Below are 22,197 nucleotides of genomic sequence, written 5' to 3' on the forward strand. Positions count from 1 at the left end.
TCACAAAAATAACCCTCAATGAAAAAAAGTTTTACTCTAGGGTTAACTAATCTAGACTTAGGGTTTATAGTTAAGGAGGGAGGGAGGGGGTTTTGGGGATAATGTTTTAAATTTTAAAACATAAAAAATAAATATTAAAAATTTCAAAATAAAAAAGCCTATTTTGATCTTTTTTTTAGAGTTATTTTTGTCTGACAAAAACTTAAAAATGATTATTTGAGAAAATTGTAGATATTTTTTTGTCGACATATTAAACTATTGTAGATACTTTTAGATCTCAATTAAAAACTCTGAGGTCCATTTAGTCTTATGTTTGAAAAAAACCTCACCATATACAACCCTCGTTATAAACCCAAGTGACAATATATAGTATCAACTAATAGTGAAAACTAATGTGTTAGAAATACCGATCTTATCAACTTTTTTCATAGTAGACTTTCGCATTTAAGATGTTATTTTGTTTTGAAATCAGATCAACCAAAAAAAAGAGTTAGATATTTTTATTGTTACAACCCACAACAATGGGGGTGATTAGTTGGGCTGTAGAAAGTGACTTTAACTTTAATTTTCATCTACAACCTTAAATACTACCAATCATGCTTTATCTTGGTTTTTAAAGTTACAACCAAAAAATTAAAACTACAGCAAAAACACACAAAAAATGGCTGTAAACATCTTATTTTCTAAAGCCCCATTTTTTTAGCTGTAGGAAATTTTAAAGCTACATCATTTAAAGCTAAATCAAAAATCCTACAGACAAAATATTAAAGTAAATTTTCTACAATTACAACCCAATGGCATAGTGGTGATTGTAAATAGTGTTAGCGCAGACTCAATCTCTAGGCTAGTTAGTGGATGACATCAGCCGCATGATTTCGGAGCAAAGATCACTTCACTGTGATGACAACTTAATTACTTTCAGTTTCGGCATCAAGTCACTGATTTACCATGTGATAGAGAAAATAATGTGCTTTACGAGTGAAAATGGCCAACATAGTAATTCGAAAAGGGTCTCTAATTAAAACATAGGTTGCAGTTTCATCAATGTGTTATTATTGTATAATCGTCATGAAAATGTGATTCCAAATTTCCAAAACAAACTTCATTTTGGAAACACAAAAACCTTTTGTACATTTTCATTTATAAAACAAAACTCCAGAATTAATTCAAATCATATCTCTTTACTAAGTTTTCATTTTACCAAACATGAACAAGCAAAATAAAAAAACCAGATAAGGTATACATTTTTAATACTTGAAAACTTCATTACTGTTTATCTTCTCTATTTTTTTTTTTCTGAGAATGGGTTTTATCTTCTAACGAACACGTAATAAAGTTATCTTCTAACGAACACGTGAATTGTGATATTTCATATAACCTAATAATTCTATTGTTAGGTTTGCATTTAAACATTTCGTATTCTTTGTAGTCAAATATTGTTTTACTGGATGCTTTGGTTAATGGATCTTAATTCCTCTTAATCTTTTTTATTTTTTTTGTAAAAAAATTAATTCCTCTTAATCTCTGTCGTTGTTTATTGTAACTTCAAAATAGCAATTTTAGTATTATTGCTGAGCAATTTGATACTTATGTATTAATTTTTTTTTAAATATATAATTACTATTATTTTAGATATTTAATTACTAAGTGCACAAATAAATTAATCTGTTAATTACGTATTAGAGGTTGACAAGAATTAGTAGATTCATTTCTTACCGATTAATTGATGCTAAGTTCATAAAACGTTTTAAGCCTTATAGGCAGGATCGTTTGTAGTGATATTTTGTGTTGCAAGGACAACTGTCGACTATAGATGTAATACAGTTCCATTCGTTACAAATTTGTAGTATGCGAAGTGCTACCTCAAAAGAATTGTTGTTGGTAAATCTATTCATCATAATCATATGAACTATATGTAACTTCATCATCATTCGTATTAAAAAAAAACTGATCATCATTCATTTAATATGGTTAGATTATAGTGTTGTACAAGACAAAAAAATATAAGTTAACACTTTCACCATATATTACTTTTATGTTTATTAAAACATCATTCACACGCTCCCAAAGTAATACCCACTTCTGTACATTTTGGTATTTTTTAAAAACATAAATAACAGTATAAATAAGAATTGTTTGTAAACATGAATAGCAATATAAAAAAAATTAAAATGTCTTTTTAGTAATTTCATTAATATAATTACATTAATTATCTTTTTATATTTCACCCAGTTTAACAATTTTATTAAATATATTACTATAATAATAGTGTAGATTTGTATTCATTAGTTAATCAATATTAATTTTGTGTGAATTATATAATAAAAATGTTAAATAACTGGATTTTTCATATGGTTAAACGTTCAGTTTAGTTTGTTACTACGGTGAAAAATTATGCAGCCAAAAACATAACACAAAGACATGTTTTATGAATAAAATAATAAATTAAATAAAAAATAATTAAAATGTACTATATTTATTGTCATTTAATTTTTTACTCCATATAATTATTTTATTAAATAAAAAAATCTTTCGATTTCACTTATTTAGCCAAAAACATATAATAGTCCTTTTTATTAGTTTATAAAACCAGTTAGACATGAACATTGACTATCCATTTAGGTACGAGTTGTTCTTTTCGTGTATTATTTTTTTGAAATTAGGCTCCGCTTGAATATTATAAATTTATGTGTGAGTTTTGAGTTGAGTTCTTCTGAGTCTGGATGAGTATGGTTCTAATATATTTGAACCTAAAAATATCTAAATTACAAATGTAGTTGAAACGGATTTGGATATTTGTACCAAAAATAACCATATTATCCGATTCGATCCAAATCCTTGAATACAATTAGTTATATTAAGATTCATCTAAAATATATAACACCAAAAATAATCATATTATCTGATTCAGTCCAAGTCTTTGAATATAATTAGGTATATTAATACTCACCTAAAATATATAACACTAATTATGAAAAACAAAGATATAAAAATGTAAGAACCAGTATCTACGCGGATCAAATCTCCAATTTTATCCTAAAACAGTTAATATATATATATTAACTGTTTTAGGATAATATATATATATATTAAGTAAAATTTTTTTTTTTTTTTTGCATCTAATCATTATTGAAAGGATGTATCCTACGCAGACGCCAAAAAGGTGACCCATCTGCACAATTGCAAAAGTTATATTTTAGTCATTTACATGTTGACAATGATTGTTTAAAAAAAGAAAAGAGAAATGTGTGCATTGCATACAAATTGCAGCACAGCTCCACCATGCCGTTACTTCCAAGTTCCAACAACTATACTGTAAATAGCGTTGATAACTTGGTATGGCAGTGTAGTGTTGAAATTTTTTTTTTTGTTAACTGCTTTCGTTTTATTTTCTCTACACGAACTTCATTTTGGTGATATTCAAATTAGTCATCCTAAATTTGTTGACAAGATTATTAAGGAATATAAAAGAATTCCTTAAAAAAAAAAAGAATATACAAGAATCAATAAATGATTAATGGACTTATATAGACTTGCAAGTTGGTTGACAAATATATATCGTACAAAACTACAAGTTGGCATGTTTCTCCGCTGGGAAACAACTCAACAAGGATGCTTTATCGATTTCACTTAAAATAATAGAAGATAAGATCCAAAAATCAACCTGTTTCTCAAAAAAAAAAAAAAAACCAACCTGTTAGTCATTATAATCGCTGACCTAAAACCAAAACTACAAGGTATCAACTCGTTTCTTTATTATTTAAAAGCTTATCTAGATTGAACCCACTTTACTACTTACTGCTCCCTCTGTTTCATAATAAATGTCATTCTAACTTTTTTTTCTTGTTACATAAAAAATATCCTTTTACAATTCCAATGCAAATTATACTTACTTTCAGCTGAAAAATAATTGCAAACTGTATTGATTTTATAAATAATTTTATTTATCTCAAATACTATTGGTCATAAAGATATAATTAATAACAACTTACATATATTTCTGCAATTTTTTAGTATGTGTAAAAAGTATCAAAATGACACTTAATCAAAAACGGAGAGAATATATAATTATGAGTTTCTATACTATTATATTCAAATTCACTTTTTGCCCTATAAAGTCCAAAAAACAAGAGGAATGTCAACTATGTTTTTTGGCTCATGCCCAAAATCATAATGTGACCTTACACAAAGACAATCGCCAAATACCCTTGATATATTTTGAAATAATGACTTGATAAATAACAAGAATAATACATGTACCTAGTTGAATGACAATTTTTAAGTTGCTATTATTAGATTCGAATAAAAGGACAATTTATCGCTAAAATTTTGGAAATAAAATTTATGAATTATACTGCTAAAATATTAATAATGATTTATATGTGAATACGGGTCTTTCTACTTTTGAAAAAAGTCTCCAGCAAAATAGATAGATACGTCGAAGCTCAGAAAATACAACGGAATAATATTTTTGATGCGAGCTTTAGGTTGTTAAGAAACTTGGGTTTGAAAGTACTCATAATATTTTATTGTGTGTCCATGAGGATTAAATCTATTGTTTATGATCTATTTTAATATTCAGAAAATGAGTTTATCTATGAACTGCATCTTCTTTTGGATATTAGTCTAAGCTTTTCTATGGACATGAGATACTCCATGTTAAACATAAAAAAAAATGTTTTTGATGCCACTCTGATATTCAAATCAATAAAGATCAAAATAATACCATAAACTGGTGCCAAAAAAATGAATTATAGAAACAACGAAAAATAGTACAAGCTTCTATGGTTCGAAAAAATAATGCATTCATTGAGTATTCACTTTGTACTGTAACTTTTAAAGTAAAAAACATGGAAAATATAAATTTTTTTAGAAATGGCTAAGACTTAAATAAATAATAAGAGCAAGAATAAGAAATAGTGTATCCTCTCAAAGGAGAATGTCTTTTTTTTTTTTTTTCTATGTTCTATTAACTGATCCGGTTGGTCTCCAAAAAAATGCACTTAGTACTATTTATCCATATTTGAAGTGTCTTTCAACTGATGTCAAGAAGTATTCCGATCGTTTGTTACTATACTAATTTATAAAGGACTTCAAGAAACATAAACCCAAATTAGCCAAGTGTCAACAAATTTGGAAAAGAGTCTTACGTCTATATTATACCTCTCCCATGATTGAATGTCGGATCATAAGTGTGTTATTTTTGATCATCTGCGTTGACCCGATATGAAGCACTTGAATACTTCTCGCCTACGATTTGTGTTATTTCGCCCCAATCACTTGGCTTGCCCTTTTTTAATAGTTAGTGCTCATGCTATAGAAGGTTCATATCGGTAGCATGTTCGTTGTTGGAGACCTTGCCCAAATTTCCCTAGCCTGTTTGGTTTGGGAAAATACATGATGAACATCATGTTTCTTCATCTAGCCTTAATCAGTAAATAGACAAACAAATTTAAGTCTCTTTGATTCGGACAATGAGAGGGATTAGCTACAAATATGCAAGGAAAATTGGTTTGCTTCTAATGAACTTTAGCCACAAGTATTTTTATAGTCTTTTCAATGATGTTTTCAAATAGAATTCCACAAAGTTATATTATCATTATAAAACCATTTTTAAGTTGAATTATTTATATATTCATTCTCTTTGTTTTTTGAACAACATATTCATTCAAAAATATTAATTACAAAAATAGAAAACTTGGTCTAAACGGATATAGTTTTGAATTCTGATCCAAAAGTATATCTATCTATGCCAACGTAGGATCTATCGTTCCTTATTTTCTTAATTCTTCCGTAACTAATAACATTTATTTTACTATATTTACTGTAAAATCAAGTGGAAATGTATTGGAATCGACATATGAACCAGAAGGGAGAACTGAAGAAATAAAGAAAGACAGATTGCATCCGCGCGGATATTGGTTTTACATTTTTAAACATCGATATTTGTTTTCATAATTAGTGTTATATATTTTAGATGGGTCGAAATATAGCTAACTGTATTCAAAAGAGCTAGACCGAATCAGGTAATATAGTTATTTTGGTATATTCGAACCTGTTTCAGATACATTTGTTATTTAGACATTTGTCGGTTCCTATATATCATAACTGAACTCATCTAGACCAAGAAAGATCTAACTCAAAACCTACACATAAATTTATAATATTCAAATGATGTCTAATTTCAAAAAAAAAAACGATACCCGAAAAAAACAACATGTACCTAAATGAATATCCAATATTCATGCCTAACTGATTTTATAAACTAATAAAAAAGACTTGTTCTATGTGTTTGGCTAAATTAAGTGAAATAGAAAGAGTTTTTTATTTAATTTTGAGACCTGCGCCTTACGCGTAGAAAAACATAGAAAAACATCAATTCACACAAAATCATTATTATCTTCGTATTTAAACGTAAAGCCAAAAATTACAATAAAAATGTAGAATATATAATCCCAATAATTTTATGTTATTATCTTCAAACCTGATATAAATACCATATGTAATTTTTCGGTTTTGATATTAATGTATAAAATTCATATTCTTTTATTTTATTATTACTTGTGTTTATTCTATTCATTTAAAACTAAAATGTATAAATTATATTTAATTATTTAGGTTAAAAGTAAAATATATTAAATCTTAATACTATAAGTATATTTAAGTAATCTAATTAAAAACACTTTGGTTTTTTTGGTTCAGTTCGGTTAAAACATAACCAAATCAAACTATTTGGGTTGATAAATCTTGAACCAAATGGTTTAAATATATACTTTGGTTTGGGTTCGGATGTGTCTATTTGGTTTAGTCTGGTTCGGTTTTTTTCCCACCCCTACTTACCACCATGTTTTCAGCTCATTACTCCACTACATATTTAATATATCCATCTACTTTATATTAATCTATGGAAAGAATACTTTCTCACTGCCTTTTTAACATTATGGCATCGTTTGAGTAAGAGAGAAGATAACCAATCCTCGTGAAACTCTCTTTCTCTCTCCCTTCCAAACCAAACGAATTGAAAAGGCAGTGAAAAGTACTATTTTCATAGATTAATATATAAAGTAGATGGACTTATTAAATAGAAATTATCCTCATGAAACTCTCTTTCTCTCTTCCTTCCAAATCAAACACAAAGTGCTGATACTATTCCCAAATATGTTCTTCCTCCTATCAAAAATACACGGAGGCCTCACAAGAAGATGAAGAATATCGATCTCCCTCTTCAATTTGCCAACACTGGTTCATGTCTCGAATTAGAACCGAAGGTTCCCTTAAACGATTCCAATGGGTCCAATAACATCACATACGGTTTAAAGCTATGTCAGAACGTCAAGGACGAAGATGCAAGTGATGCGAAACTAGGTTAAGAGTAAAATAATTATATGGAGTGAAAAACTAAGTGACAATAAATGTAATACATTTTTCTTATTTTGATTTAAGTTATTATTTTATTCACAAAAGTATGTCATTTATATTTTAGCCATGTAATTTTCTACTGATTAAAACTAAAATAAAAAAATATTTTAGTAAAACAAACTAAACCGAACATTTATCCATATGCAAAATCCAGTTATTTACATTTTTGATTTTATAATTGGCACAAAGTTAATGTTGATTAACTAATAAAATAAAAATATGCACTATTATTATTATTATTATTATTATTATTATTATTATTATTATTAATGTAATAGAATTAATAATGTGATATATTGTAAAGGTAATATAATTAATGAAAGGTAATATAATTAATGAAATTGTTAAACTGAGTGAAATATGAAAAGACAATTAATGTAATTATATTAATAAAATTACTAAAATGACACTATACATCTTTTTTATACGGTTATCCATGTTTACAGATGAGTCATGGAAATATGAGGAGATTTTTTTAGGACAAGGATGGTATAGTACTTTGAAAGGTTTTGATGGTTTGATGGGCGCAAAGAACATAAGGGCGAGTCTGGCACTCCTTCATGCGGAAGTGGAAGCGCTTATTTGGGCAATAGAATGTATGCGGAATTTACGTCAGTTCGAGGTGACATTTGCAACAGATTGTTCTCAATTGGTGAAAATGGTTTTGGAACCAGAAGAATGGCCAGCTTTTGCAAGTTATTTGGAAGATATCAGAATCGTGAAAGAAAGTTTCAACAACTCGAACATCATTCATGTACCCATAACACATAACACACAGGCGAATTGTCTAGCACACAGTGCCAGAAAGCAATTGTCTTTTGTCGTTCACATGGATGCAGAGTTACTAGTTTGGTTGTATAGTCTTAGGAGTCTGTTTATGCTGATGATAAAAAAAATACGGTTATACATGTTTCCAAACAATTCTCATTTATACTGCTATCTATGTTTCTAAACAGTACCAAAAAGTATTCCAGTTTTAATATATAGATAATCATCCGGGGTCATGGCGATATTGGCGAGAGGAGAACGACAGTGTCATGAGACACGAGTATTTTTTGTTACTGCAATGTTACCCAAATATATATATAGTGAAAAAACATTTTTAAAAGCTTTAATATGGGATCACTAGAAACCTTGAAAAACAAGGAGGAGAATCAAGAAACATTAGATCTTTTATGGCTTTTAACAATATGATAAGAAATTGTGGAATGATTGAGTTTCCAGCATTAGGAAACCAAATGTCATGGTAAGGCAGGAGGGAAAAACATATGATTTGATGCTGACTGGATATGACAATAGCCAATGAAGATTTGCACACATTATTTCCTTGCTCCTTAATACAATATTCATGTATGGTGAGATCAGATCCTCGACCAATAGTAGCAAGAATTGAAGATAAGGTTTCAAGGAAGAGAGGACAAATTTGATTTGACAAAAAATGGATTGGTTAGTAGAGTTTAATTGAATCTATTGTGGAGGTGGGAATCAACTACAGAACAATAAAGTTAAGATTTTGTGTCAAAATTGGTTACTGTAGACATGAAATAGTCAGATAGAGAAAATCCCCCACATGAAAGGATAAATGAACTACAAAAAGCATTAGAAGAAGCTCAAACTGACTATAACAAGACCCAAGAGGTCATTCTAGAGGTATCAAAGAAACTCCAGGAATCATACAAAGATGAGGAGGATACGAATATGTGGCATTATGCAGGGGATTCAAATACAAAATTTACCATGCTGAAAAAAACAAAAAGGTCAAGACATAGGATCATCAGGTTACAAAACGAAGAGGGCCAATGGATAACATATGAAGTGGGGGGAGGGGTGGGGATTCCGACCAGTATCATTTCACAGATAAAGACTCGGTTAACAGCAGTAGCGACTGAAGAGGAAGTTAGACAAGTTTTGTTTATGATGATCTCAAAAAGCTCCAAGTTTAGATGAAATTATAACCCTCTTTTTTCAACATGCCTGGCATATAATTAAGGTGGATCTTCTTGATCTAGTGAACAATTTTATGCGGACATGGAGATTGGATGAAAGGTTCAACGTAAAGAATATATGTTTGATTCCCAAAATGGAGACCTACTAGTTTGACCGAATTGCGACAAATAATTCTTTGCAATGTGGAATATAAGATCATTTCAAAAGGTGATGTGCGGAAGGCTAATGAAATGTCTTTCGATACTAATCTCGGAGACCCATTCGGCGTTCTTCCAGGGCGGTCTAGTTACATATGATATTTTGATAGCTTAAAAAATGTTTCATAGATTAAGGACAAACAATTCATGCTAAAACAAATTTATGGCGATAAAAACGGATATGAGTAAATCTTATGATAGAGTATAATAGGCCATTGTTCAGGCTTTGCTAACAAAGATGAGATTCAACTCACATTGGATTTAGTTGATGATGGAATATATTACATCGGTGCAATACAAGGTCTTACTAAATGGCCAACCTCGAGGTCATATAGTGCCTAGTAGAGGCATAAGGCAGAGGGATCCACTGTCTCCATATTTATTTATTATTTACACGGAGGTTTTGATTGCCAATATTCGGAGAGCAGAGAGCAAAAAAGGAAGAGTGCTTTGATTGTCAATTTAAGACGATTGTGGATTTTAATACAGCAATGCTTGGAATGCAATTCTGGTGTTTGATCGAGAAACCAAATTCATCATTCGCCAGGATTTTTAAAGGGCAGTATTTCAGAAAGACAAGCCCTTTAGAACTGATTCGATCTTATTCATCATCCAACGGTTGACGAAGTATTGTATCAGCTAGATCTCTGGTTAGCTAAGGACTAATCAAAAGAATTTGAACATGATCATCTATCTTAGTATGGAATGATCCTTGGTTTCCAGTCTCTCGCCCGAGACCAGCAAACAGTAAATAACTTTCAGATTATTATATTATTGGTGGAACAAGAAGAAGCAACAATTATTGAGGGGGTTCCTTTAAGTAGACATTACATTTCAGATAAAGATGGATGACATTTCACACAATCAGGTAAATATATGGTGAAATCTTGTTATGACGTAGACCATCACTACCCGGATAGACAAGACCACTTCAACTTTATGGTCCAGACACAAAGGCTTTTCGGGCTCATTCCTGAAAAAGAAATGTCTCCCAAAGCTGAACACTACCTTTGACAAATCATTACATGATGTTTACATGTACAGAAAAATTTAAAATCTTGAAGTATTAAATGTGAGAGATGTGCTGCATATGAGGAATCAGTAAACCATGTATTATTTCAATGTCCACCAACTTTTCAGGTATGGGTTTTTGCAAACATGGATCATCAGTTTTAGAGGATTTCATCAATCACTAAAAATGTTCATTTTGTTTGGATTTTATGGTATATTTGAAAGCTCAAATGATAAGATTTTCAATGGCATAGACAGTGATCCTAGAGATATTCTAAAATTAGCAGAGACATGAGGCATAATAGGCTATACTCTGAAAGGAGCCACAAATCCAAAAAAATGGATAATGGGACTCAGATTAAAAACATAAGGATCATAAAGGAAGAGACCTAAATAATGCTCCGAAGTATAGGTAGATGGTATTTCACTGATGGATCATGGAAAGATAAGGTACTCTGGACCCGACGCCTATAAGAGGTGGAGGTGGATGCGTCTTTTCAAGATTCATCAGAAGCAGGAGGAGAAGAAGTGAACTGGGATGGGAACTGTTAGTGATTAGACCTTTTATATGACTGAACTTCCCCGCTGGTAATGACTGGTATAGTACTCTGGAAGGGTTTGATGGATTGATGGAGGCTAGAAATACAAGAAATAACATTTCTCTTCTACACACAGAGTTTGAAGTCTTCATTTGGGTGATGGAAAGCATGAAAAATCTACGAAAATTTCATGTAACATTTGCGATAAATTGTTTTCAGTTGGTCAAGATAATTTTGGGAACCAGAAGAATAACCTTCTTTTGCATTTTATCTTGAAGTGATTTGACGGATCAAGAAAAAATTTCACACTTTAGAGATCACACATATATATATCTTGCTTTCCAGACTCAAAACACAAGTGCAGACAGTCTTGCACTTGGTACTTGCAATCAACCATCTTCTTTTGTCTTTATGGACACATAGTCGCATGTTTAGAGCACCTCCATCGGGGTAGTTTAATACAGGTTCTAACCAAAAGCAAAAATAAAAATAAATGAAAAATGCTAAATAAACAGAAAACCGGTGCCAAACGTGGACTTTTTAGAATCAGTAAGACACCCTAACGTGTCATCTTGTAATTAGAACACACATTAATGTCTCTCTCTCTCCTTCGTTTGTGTGAAATTAGTTTTCTTTCTCCTCCATTCTCGAAGATTCCGCTTCTCTCTCGAATCTCATTTCAATCTCTTTCTCGGATTGGTAAAATCATCCTTTCGATTTCGTGAATGGGAGGAGGAGGAGGAGGATCAAGATCTTCGACCCCATCGAGCTAACACCGAAGAAGGATGATGGTAAGCCTGGGGAGGAGGAAGAAGGTGAGGAAAGAAGCTGCTGCGACCGCGAGAGCCTCTGCGAAAGATGCTGCAGCGAGGGCAGGGGATCCGGATGAGGAGAAGTATAGGTTGGGGTACGGTGTTGCTGGTAAAGGAGTGAACCTTCATTGGTATGTTGAGAACAAAAGTGAGTATGAAGATAGAGCTGGTGGTGAAGGGGAGGAGGAGGAGGATGGTGGACGTATGACACTGCTAGTTTTTGTGGTGCTTGTTTCTGTAAGTCTGTACAGAAGCTGATGTTTGTCCAATTCCTTGTCTTCAACACTTTCCCATTGATGATAAAAGAAAACATAACCTCGTCTTTTTAACACACCAATATGATCACCATCATGAAGAAAAGTACAAAAATGAATGCTCGGAAATAAATTAGTTTGTGAAATGCATGCATGCGATGATTAAATCACAAGGATGACAAAAAAAAATGGAAATGAGACGTGTTGCAGAGAGAACCCCTATGAGGTTCTCCCATTGGAGAAGGAAAAAATTATTTCCACTAACCAAAGTTCTAAACTTGCCAAATCACTTTATTTATTCTTAATTTAATCATTAGAACTCATTAGAGGTCCTAATGGATGGAGATGGTCTTAGTTAGCAGAGTCTTAATCGAGTATATTTGTGCTGATGACAAAAAAAATTAAGTATCAATTTCTTTATGTATTTGTGCTGGTGACAAAAAAATTAAGTATCAATTTCTTTATCTTTAAAAAGACGTTTTGTTTTTGGAGCAATATATTGTATTTTACCATTTAATATTTTTAAAAGAATAGATGACCAATAGCAATATTTTGTATTTTATACTATATAATAACTGATGTGTTGTTATTTAATATATCCTATCAAATAATCCCGCAGTTTATAGGAACACAATAAAACCTAGTTTTTAAAAGATCTTGGAGATATATTAATTTGTTTTTCAGGTCTTGTATCTACCTCGATTATTAAAAAAAGAAAGATTAGATAATGTGTCTCCTAAACTGAACCCAATAACTCTTCATTATACTCATTTCAAAATCATTCAATTACAACTCCCTCATGTTACTCAAAATTCAGTAGTCTCTCAGGAAGCTTAATAAGATAGGTCTCCCCCCCTTTACGAATCCAGTGGCTTCAAAATTAGTTGAACTCCATACTTAGGTTTTATAGTAAGCACAACTATAGGAGCATGTCTATAATTCTCCGATATTGTGAAACTGAATTTGGAAACAAGCATTGCTAATATTAGCTTTGCCTCCATCATCGCAAAATTCTGGCCAATGCAGTTCCTAGGACCGGCTGCAAAAGGCATGAAATGACGACTTGACGCGAAATTTCTAGAACTAAAGCGTTCAGGATTGAATTCAGTCGCATCTTCACCCCATAATTCCTTACTATGATGAATCGCCAGGACAGGGATCCATATAGATAAGCCTTTAGGGATGATCAGGTCGCCGAGTTTTATGTCTTCAAATGCCATTCTTGGTAGAAGAGTGGCAGGAGGGTAAAGTCTTAGTGACTCGTTTATCACTTTGTTTAACTGTTCAAAAAAATTTTAAAAGAAAGATGTTAGTTTAATATTATATTACCTAATCTTATTAAGAATCATATCTAGCAAACTTGTGAAGTGCCATATGACTCTTTCTCAAAGATCTTTTACTTAGTTTTAAGAATTATCTTTCTTTCAAGCTGTCAAATCGAATCATTAGTTCATGATTTTTTTTTTTGCAGTATTTTATGCAACGCATGTTGTAGTGCTAATCTTTTAAAACAAGTGGCATATTTTATTTATCCATCACTCAAATATTCCTTAGTTTGATTTTAAGGGTGGAAAACCAATTCATCATGGGTCTCTTATCTAATCTGATGTTGCACCAATGCTAATGTAAATAATATATTAATTTAATAAAATACCAGTTACAAAAGTGAATATCTAAAACTTGTTGTGTCAGACCACCCGCATCGGGGGTTTATGAGGGAGTCATAGGCTCGGTATCATAGGGCTTTTCGATTAAAAAAAATAAATAAATGGGTTTCAACCCGTGAACCGGGTCTTCCAAGTGAGCCCGTATGATACGGGGTCATGCCACGCGGCGCAGAGGGAGTGGCTACGCGATCTCGCGTGTTGAGTGAGAAAAAAAGGGTATCGCGTGAAAGATCCCATTTTCTCTTCTCTCTTCGAAATCTAGGGTTTCTCTGTCTCTGAGGCGATTTCGTGTCGGAGTCCAGAGCCGGAGCTTTTCTCGATCAATTCGTCGTCGGAGTCACTCGTAAACGCTCTCAGGTGAGTCTCAATCACTCCGGGACGAGATAGCTTCGATTTGATCTCGAGAGGTTTCTAGGTTAAGGATGTCGATTTGGGGGTTTCATCTTAGGGTTGTAAATCGAGAAGGGGGTTTCGATTTCTTGGTTAAAATCGACATACGGTTTCCTTTTAGGGTTCGTTTATCGTGGATTTCATTTCGATTTGGGGGTTTCGTGTAAGGGTTTGAAATCTAAAAGGGGGTTTTAATTTCTTCGTTTAAATCAACATACAGATTTCTTTTATAGTTCGTTCATCGTGGATTTGAATTGGATTTGGGGGTTTTTAGTTAGTCTTTCAAATTTTTTTTTTTTTGTTTCTCGGTTGCTTCTGTTCTAATTATTTGTTTTCCTGATACAGATGGATCCCGAAGCAGAGATAAGAGACACAAAGAGAAGAAAGGAGCACATCGATATGCTTTCAATCGTGTGTGATTCAGAACACGGGATTCCGACGAGGTGTCCCTGCGGTGGGAGTATAATTCACGAGGTTCGTGGGAAGGAGGAATACGACACTCTCCCCGGCAAGCGTTTCTTCACCTGCATAAACTACGAGGTATAAAACGGGTTCTTGTCTTTTAAATTATGTCTTCTGTTTTTGTCTGTTAATTAACAATCTGATATAGTTTATGTGTTGTTACCAAGGCTGATGGTTTTCATTATCGTCAGCCTTGGGTCATTGGTGTGCAGGAGCATATCGAACGGCTCACAAGTCGTGTGGAGGAGGTGGAGGCGGTGATCAAGTGGCTGCCGGAAGTGAATAATAAGATCAAGAGTCTGGAGGTAATCTGACTTCCCACTTATGAATTTTGTTTTGTAATTTTTTTCTTATCTTTTATACAGTGACTAACACCATCTCATTGTCATTTCCTTGAACAGGCAGAGGTAAAAGCCCTCACTGTGGAGGTTGATAGGCTCACTGGGAAGGTTTATAACCTGACCGTGCAAGTGGATCACTTGGAGAAATGCTGCTTCGACTGAAAACACAAAGGTAACCACACTATCCCTAGAGTTGTTGCCTAATAATGAATTTGAACTTGAACTAGAGTAGGTTAGAGTAGTAGTAGAATTTAAACTTGAACTGAACCAAAACTGAAGTAGTTGTGTAGTTAAGTAGTTAAGTTAAGTGTAATCAATTTTTGAATGGTCTGTGTGAACTTGTATTTAAACTTCAACTGAACCAGAACTAAATTTAAACTTGAAATAATTAATTTGAAAACCTGATTTGATGTTTATTGAATGGTCTGTGTGAAGTAGTTGTGTAGTTAAGTTAAGTGTCATCAATTTTTAGTGGTTAGAAGGTGTTTACTTCCTTGTACTTGCAAACCCAAAAGTAGTTTAAAAACCTAGCTAATCGACATCTTAAAACATAAACGAAAACTTAAAAACTTCAATACTCAACCAAAATGGATCCTTTTCCCCTAAACTCTCCCGGCTTTGTTAACCTGCTTACTTCCCAGACCCCTCAGCCAATAGAAATAGGATCTTCTGAGGTTCCTAAACCTCCGGAAAGGAGGAAGTGGACAACCAAAGAAGATTTGGTGTTGATCAGTGCTTGGTTGAACACCAGCAAGGATCCAATAACCAGTAATGAACAGAAGCTAGGAGCATTTTGGAAGAGAATAGAGGAGTACCTGAATGCTAGCCCTCTGCTCGTTGGCTCTATTCCTAGGGAGTGGAGTCAATGTAAGCAGAGGTGGGGAAGGATTAATGAGCAGGTGTGTAAGTTCGTGGGATGTCATGAAGCTGCTCTGAAGGAGCAGGCGAGTGGACATAATGAGAATGATGTCATGAAGGTAGCTCATGACATCTTCTTTAATGACTACAAATCCAAGTTCATTCTTGAACATTGTTGGAGGGAGCTTCGGTTTGATCAAAAATGGAGATCACACAGTCTGAAATCAAATGGTGCAAAGGAGAAAAGGAAGGAAACTGCGGATGAGGTGGGTCGCGAGGAAGATGTTAGACCTCCCGGAGTCAAGGCTAGCAAAGCAGCAAAACGCAAGAAGCATGGCAATGAAGCAGCGTTTGATCAGATCGAAACCATTCTAGCAGCCAAGAATATTTTATCCAAACAGAAAATACTTGATAGGTTGCTAGGCAAAAACGCTGATACACTTACAGATCAAGAGCTTGCTCTAAAAAACAAACTCATATCTGAATTGCTTTAAGTTGGTGAGTGGTTATTTTTTTTGAAATTTACAGTTGGTTGCTAGGAAATGCAGTGTATGATGTTTGTGTTTTAATCTTTTCCTTGATGTATATTGATATTGTAACTGTTGTGCTTTGTAGGTCACGGGTTCAAAGAGGAGGATGCGTGGATGGTTGCAGGTCTCTGTTTCTTTATGTATCAAATCAAGTCACGGGTGGTAATGTAGTAGTAGGTGGTTGTAGTGGTAGGGTATGTAAGATGGAATCACGGGAGAGTGTAGTTTTTTTCAACTTTCTACACTCGTTTTATGTATCAAATCATGGGCATGTCCCCACGGCTTTACTTTTGTACTCACGGGTGTATGTACCCACATGCTACTTGCTTCAATGTTTTTCTATATAAATGACTATGTGTTTCATTCATGCATGACATGCATTATCAGACTCTGAACTATATCTAATCAATCAATTAACCATCTTTACATTTTTGTTTATTTAGTTGACAGAAACACTATATAATAATTTACGGGAGAATACATTAATACAAATTTGTGGGTAGATATATAACAATATATATCATATTAAAGTTGACCAGATATGTACTAATTGAGATTTAGTGGCATTGCCTGTAGTGTGTTGAAAGAAGGTAGTACCCCACCCCCACCCATAAAAATTGGCATTACACACCAAGACATTTTAAGAAAATAAAAGAAATGATTGTGATTCTATCCCAAATCTCGCCCAAAGTCAAAACTTAGTCGACATGTGTATTCTGATGCATAACGCATAAGACATTAACATGTATGTTTCAATTGTTATAAACGATATATATTTTTTTTCTTTCTTTTTGGCTTCAAGTTAATTATTGCTTTTACATATTTTAATATCCAATGTTTTATTTTTATAAATTACTTTTTGGGAATTTCAATGGAAAACGTGAAACACAAATGAACTGTCTCCTTCAATTATATATTTTTAAAAATATTTTTTCGTAAAGAAAATAACTTTTAAATCGTTGTGATTTTGTGAATTGATCTTTCGACAGATTTCGGCAAAATTGCAAAGTCCATGTGATTTTGATGGCGATAGAAACCATTGTTCCAGTGTAAATGAACAATAAGAAGACAAATGTAGCAGTGTGAGTAAGAATAACGTACCGAGGTAAGACTTGAGAGTTGCTCAACGGAAGGGATACCGTCTTGGCCAGAAACTTGTCGGACCTCACGGCGTACTTTTTCCTGCCACGTGGGATTATGAGCAAGGAGCATGAGGGTCCACGTGAGAAGAAGAGAGGTTGTCTCATGACCAGTGAAGAAGAAAGTTTTGCACTCATCCATTATTATTTGAACATTAAGGTTGTTTTTGCTGCGATCCATCTGGTTCAGGAGAAGCCCTAAGAGGTCGTCCCCGTACGAGATGCTCCGACCGATCTCTACGTTGTCTTTCCGGCTCTCTATAATCTCCATCAAAAGACGTTCTACGTCAGTTTTCAAACTCTTTATCTCTCGATTGTATTTGCTCGGTAGAAACCTATAGAAACACAAAGAATAATTACACGTCGGGATTACGATAAAGGTCTTTTAGCAAAAAAAAAAAAATTACGATAAAGGTCAAATAGTTGCATGCAACGTTTTTATTTTGGCGCGCTAGTGAATTAAGAATTAGTAACCATGTACGAAAGTAATGCTTTTTAGTTTTTTATACTCATGTAAGTTATTTCAATTTTATTTTAATAATGTTGATATTGTTGAATTAAAGTTACATCAGTTTTATCAATACTATAGAACTGATTTAAGTATTTAATTAGAACTTGTGAAACTATACTGCAGAATGCCGTTTCGGATTGAGTGCCATTTAAAGATGATTATTATATTTTCTATATTAATTGTTGTTTTAAATTTTTATGCAAAAACTTATATAAAGCTTTAAATTTAATTATGTTAATTTTAATAAAAGAGACAAAATTATGTGTTAGTAAAAATTATAGTAGAAATTTTTATATGTGGGAAAAATCATTAAACAATACATAATATGAAATGGAATGAATATATAAGTTGTAGTTCAAAAAAAAAAGTTGTAGTTCAGCATAAATGTGTTATAAATTTTTTTTTAATTAAATCACATGAGTTAGGCGAATTATATCAATCATAGCGTTAAATCGAAGAAAAGATGAAGAACTCACCGGCTTCCAGGAAAACAGAGGTGGCGAGTGGACTGAGCGCAGAGTCGCTGAAGGACAGTGAGTAGACTGAAAAGCTCCTTTCCTTTGTCGTAACTGCTTCCGAACTCCGTCCTAGATATTATATCCGCCGTGAGCCGCCGCATCTCCTCTCCAATCTCCACCTCTTTATCATCTCCTCCACTTTCCTTAACTTCCTTCCTTAGCTTCCCCGCCATCACCCTTGTGCACTCCACCATATGCTTCGCGTATCCTTTGAGCCTATCACGTGTGAACGCAGGAGCTGCCAAATGGCGCTGGTGGTGCCAAGCCTCGCCGTTGGCCATGAGAAGACCACGTCCAATAAACCCTTTAGTGCCTTGCTGCTGGAGCCATGATTTACCGGTGACGGAATTGTGCTTCGTCAGCAACTCTTTAATCATCTCCGTCTCCGTCAAGCACAGCCTCGGCTCCGTCCCGTTCCATACTATAAATCTCTTCCCTGCAAAAGGTAATTTTCGTCATTTCGTAATGACATGGCGTAAATGTATGTCAGCCACCAAATTTTTAACAAGTATTATGCATGGGTTGCATCGCCTCCAAATTGTTAAAAAGTTTAAATATTAAAATTATTATAAAAATGTTCATGACCTTCATAAGTCTCAGATCCGACTTTGTTTTCAATGAAAATGCATTGCACGCATATCCACTTGAAAGCATATATCGTCAAATGAAACTATAATTTGTGGCTTTAATGTTTCTGACGCCAACATTCAAGAAAAATTAATTGAATTTTAATTTTATAATAACAAAAACATATGTAAAAAAAATAATCTTACACCTGACATCCAGGAACGTTGGACCTGGGTACGTACCATATTGTTTAGACCAGGCGACGTAGTGAGGGAGAAGGCGAGGAACGATATTGTGGTGGATGGAAGAGCAATGATCGGAGACAGAGTAAGAAACCATTTTGGAGATGTCGATGATGTTTCCAGTAAGGAAGCGTGGGTTTGGGCCGGTGATGCCTTGACGTTCCATTAACTTCTTAATGCGTCTTGGTGTGAGGTAGTAACACCAAATGAAGTTGTATAGGACTCTTAATATCAAGGTCATCACTATCACGAGGGCATACTTTACTGAAACAAACATCATTTCCCTCTTTATTTTCTTTTATTAAAAAGTTGAAGATATTGAGAGAGAGTTTGGTGAGATATAGTGAACTTTTTTGCCGGCGAGATATAGTGAACAATATTGCTGAAGACCACATGTATTTATAGTGCTGGGTAGTTTCACATTATTTTTTCCTGGCATTTTTCTTTTCCTTATTAATTGAGATTTTCTTTAAAAAATATATCTATTCGATCTCTTTGGTAGACTTCGCTATTAATGTAAAAACATGCAAGGGGAACAAGAATTATTAGATGCTAGCAATATTTTCATAAATGGCAGTGTAACATTCTGATTTTCTGATTTCTAATATACGTAAAAAAGCTTAAAATAATTGATTTGATTATTTATCTCACCAAAATGCACTTATTTTTTCCAGGCATACATCCGTTTAGAATCCAGAGTCAAGTATGTTTGAGCTTCAGTAGTGGAAGGATGAGTGATCTATCAAGAAGTGATTCGCGATATCGTGCAAGTGAAGTCAAAGCACGGAGAAAGGTCACGTGGTGATTGTAGGTTCAGTAAACATGACTATAGAGCCTCAGAGAAATTAACACACCACCCGTCACAGAGGATGGAGTCCACGGACCGAGTGAACGGATGTGGGTGGCTCATTAATCGTGGTCGGTCAGAGCGTTATAGGCAGATCATGGACTCAATATACAGACTGTATTATTATAATTTTACATACTATATATTAGAGTTATTTATTTTATTTGTTTGTAGAAATCAAATAAATAATTAATCTCAAAATTTTTGACATTAATTCAGTTATACATTGTCGTGACAAAAAAAAAAAAAAAAATTCAGTTATACATTGATAAAGATCTATGTTACATGGAAACAAAAGCGTGTACGCGAAAGCGAAACCATATAGAAGCGCAAAAACGATAATTTTTAAAAAAAATTAGAAAGCGGATACGTGTTGGAAGCGTATATATATACATATTAAAATATAAAAAATTATAAAATTATAAAATTTGTTACTAAAATTATATGACTCTAATTAAAATAAAACATTTATTCATTTATAATAATTTAGAATGATTTTATATTAAAACTGTAAAAATACACATAAATTAAGTTTATAAGAAATTGTTATATTAATTAGTTTTAATATTTCATAACTAATTGACATAATATATTTGAATAATATATTTTATATCTCTAGTAAAAAACTTCAGTGCATAAAAATAATTTATAGTATTAGTTTTAATATTTGTATATTTATTTTCTCTCTATTATATTACTATTAAATTTAGATTTTATATAAAAACAAAAATCAGATTTTTATATCTTATTATTTATGACATTCTTTTTTTTCGACGGAAGCGTGATTCCAACAAAAAGAATTGTAAGCTTTTACCATGTTTTAAAATAAAATATTTTAGAAACATTTGGAAGTGAGATTCCGTAGAGTTTCACAAAGTTTCGATTCTGATTACAAAGCGGGAAGCGGACGTCTGATAAAGCTTCCGTGCAACCTAGACAAAGATACTATGGCTAAGAGATTATTAGATTTTTACTAAATTACCACTAGAAACAATATATCGAAACTTTCGCACGAGAAATCCACTAAACTTTCGGGGACAAAACTTGCTGTCCACTATTTTATATCTACCTACCAACCACTAAACGATATTTATATAATTATATGTACCTTCAATAAAATATAAGCTCAGTTGTGGAAGTTCTCGTAGCTCAGTAGTTAACTAAATGTTTATTAGTGTTTTTTTATATCAGGAAATTAGACCGGGTTGTAAACATGCATGGAAGAACTTATTATTTATTTAAACTAATAGAGATAAACTTCTACTTTGATCAAAAAAAAAGATAAACTTCTACTATATAACATAATGCAAATAAAAGTATTTACTATTTACTTTATAAATAATGTGTAAGAATATAAGTCTCTACAAATGGAGTTTCAGTGAAACATAAATAATATATAAGAGATTCGATAATTGGTTTTAAACTAAAAAGTCCTAAAAATTAACATCCTATCTAACATGATCATATATTTTCTAGCCAACCGAAACAGATCACACCTTCTGAAAAAGCCCGATTGCTCTTGAACCGGTCTGGCTGAATTCTTCCGTTTGATCTGACCTCAACCGATTTTTATACTGAGATATTGTCAAAATTAATGGTCATATTTACCATTATCTTGTGGGGTTATATGAGAATATAAAGCTTTTATATCGGGAATTTTGATGGTCATGGGTAAAGTATTTTTTTGAACAACATGGTCATAGATAATGTATAAGGAATTTAGACCGGTTCATTTATTGTCAACTGATTTTGAGTTAGAAGTCCATGAAACTTAACATGGTACCATAACCTAAAAATCTTATTAATAAAAAGTTCAATTAATCGATCCACACACTTTTGTAATTTGGCCTAGAAGTGACTTGTGCTCCCGGATCCGATAATGATGGTCTGTGAGATTGATTGTAACAAGAGAAATTATATGGAGAGGAAGTATTATGATTAGTAGA

General features: G+C 32.7%; 2 protein-coding genes across 5 annotated transcripts; one reads left to right on the forward strand and one right to left on the reverse strand.

Annotated features, from left to right (window-relative positions):
- Positions 1–4,996: 4,996 nt before the first annotated feature.
- LOC106391900 (cytokinin hydroxylase-like) lies at positions 4,997–19,787 on the reverse strand. Of its 4 annotated transcripts, none has more exons than XM_022701919.2 (4): positions 19,405–19,787; positions 18,554–19,031; positions 17,529–17,901; positions 4,997–5,376 (listed from the first exon to the last, which is right to left on the reverse strand). In XM_022701919.2, the coding sequence occupies exons 1-4, from the start codon at positions 19,682–19,684 to the stop codon at positions 5,326–5,328; spliced, it is 1,182 nt and encodes a 393-aa protein (XP_022557640.1). In that variant the 5' UTR covers positions 19,685–19,787; the 3' UTR covers positions 4,997–5,325. The 4 variants fall into 4 exon arrangements, with proteins under 4 accessions (XP_022557640.1, XP_022557645.1, XP_013688093.1 ...); XM_022701924.2 differs by lacking the exon at positions 4,997–5,376 and adding an exon at positions 10,353–10,536 and having other exon boundaries at positions 19,405–19,786; XM_013832639.3 differs by lacking the exon at positions 4,997–5,376 and adding an exon at positions 12,924–13,459 and having other exon boundaries at positions 19,405–19,783.
- On the forward strand, positions 13,516–16,798 carry LOC125585667. The gene is made up of 5 exons (XM_048755126.1): positions 13,516–14,203; positions 14,582–14,776; positions 14,866–15,003; positions 15,100–15,211; positions 16,513–16,798. The coding sequence occupies exons 2-4, from the start codon at positions 14,582–14,584 to the stop codon at positions 15,199–15,201; spliced, it is 435 nt and encodes a 144-aa protein (XP_048611083.1). The 5' UTR covers positions 13,516–14,203; the 3' UTR covers positions 15,202–15,211; positions 16,513–16,798.
- Positions 19,788–22,197: the final 2,410 nt, after the last annotated feature.

Source organism: Brassica napus, chromosome A2 (assembly GCF_020379485.1).
Source record: "Brassica napus cultivar Da-Ae chromosome A2, Da-Ae, whole genome shotgun sequence".
NCBI lineage: Eukaryota > Viridiplantae > Streptophyta > Magnoliopsida > Brassicales > Brassicaceae > Brassica > Brassica napus.

Coding starts and splice junctions, on each gene's coding strand:
- LOC125585667 (XM_048755126.1), top strand. CDS start 14,582: ATGGATCCCGAAGCAGAGATAAGAGACACAAAGAGAAGAAAGGAGCAC. Junction 14,777..14,865: donor TCACCTGCATAAACTACGAG/GTATAAAACGGG, acceptor GTTGTTACCAAG/GCTGATGGTTTTCATTATCG. Junction 15,004..15,099: donor ATAAGATCAAGAGTCTGGAG/GTAATCTGACTT, acceptor TTCCTTGAACAG/GCAGAGGTAAAAGCCCTCAC.
- LOC106391900 (XM_013832639.3), bottom strand. CDS start 19,684: ATGATGTTTGTTTCAGTAAAGTATGCCCTCGTGATAGTGATGACCTTG. Junction 19,032..19,404: donor CGCCTGGTCTAAACAATATG/GTACGTACCCAG, acceptor TACCTTTTGCAG/GGAAGAGATTTATAGTATGG. Junction 13,460..17,528: donor AACTCTCAAGTCTTACCTCG/GTACGTTATTCT, acceptor TTTTTTGAACAG/TTAAACAAAGTGATAAACGA.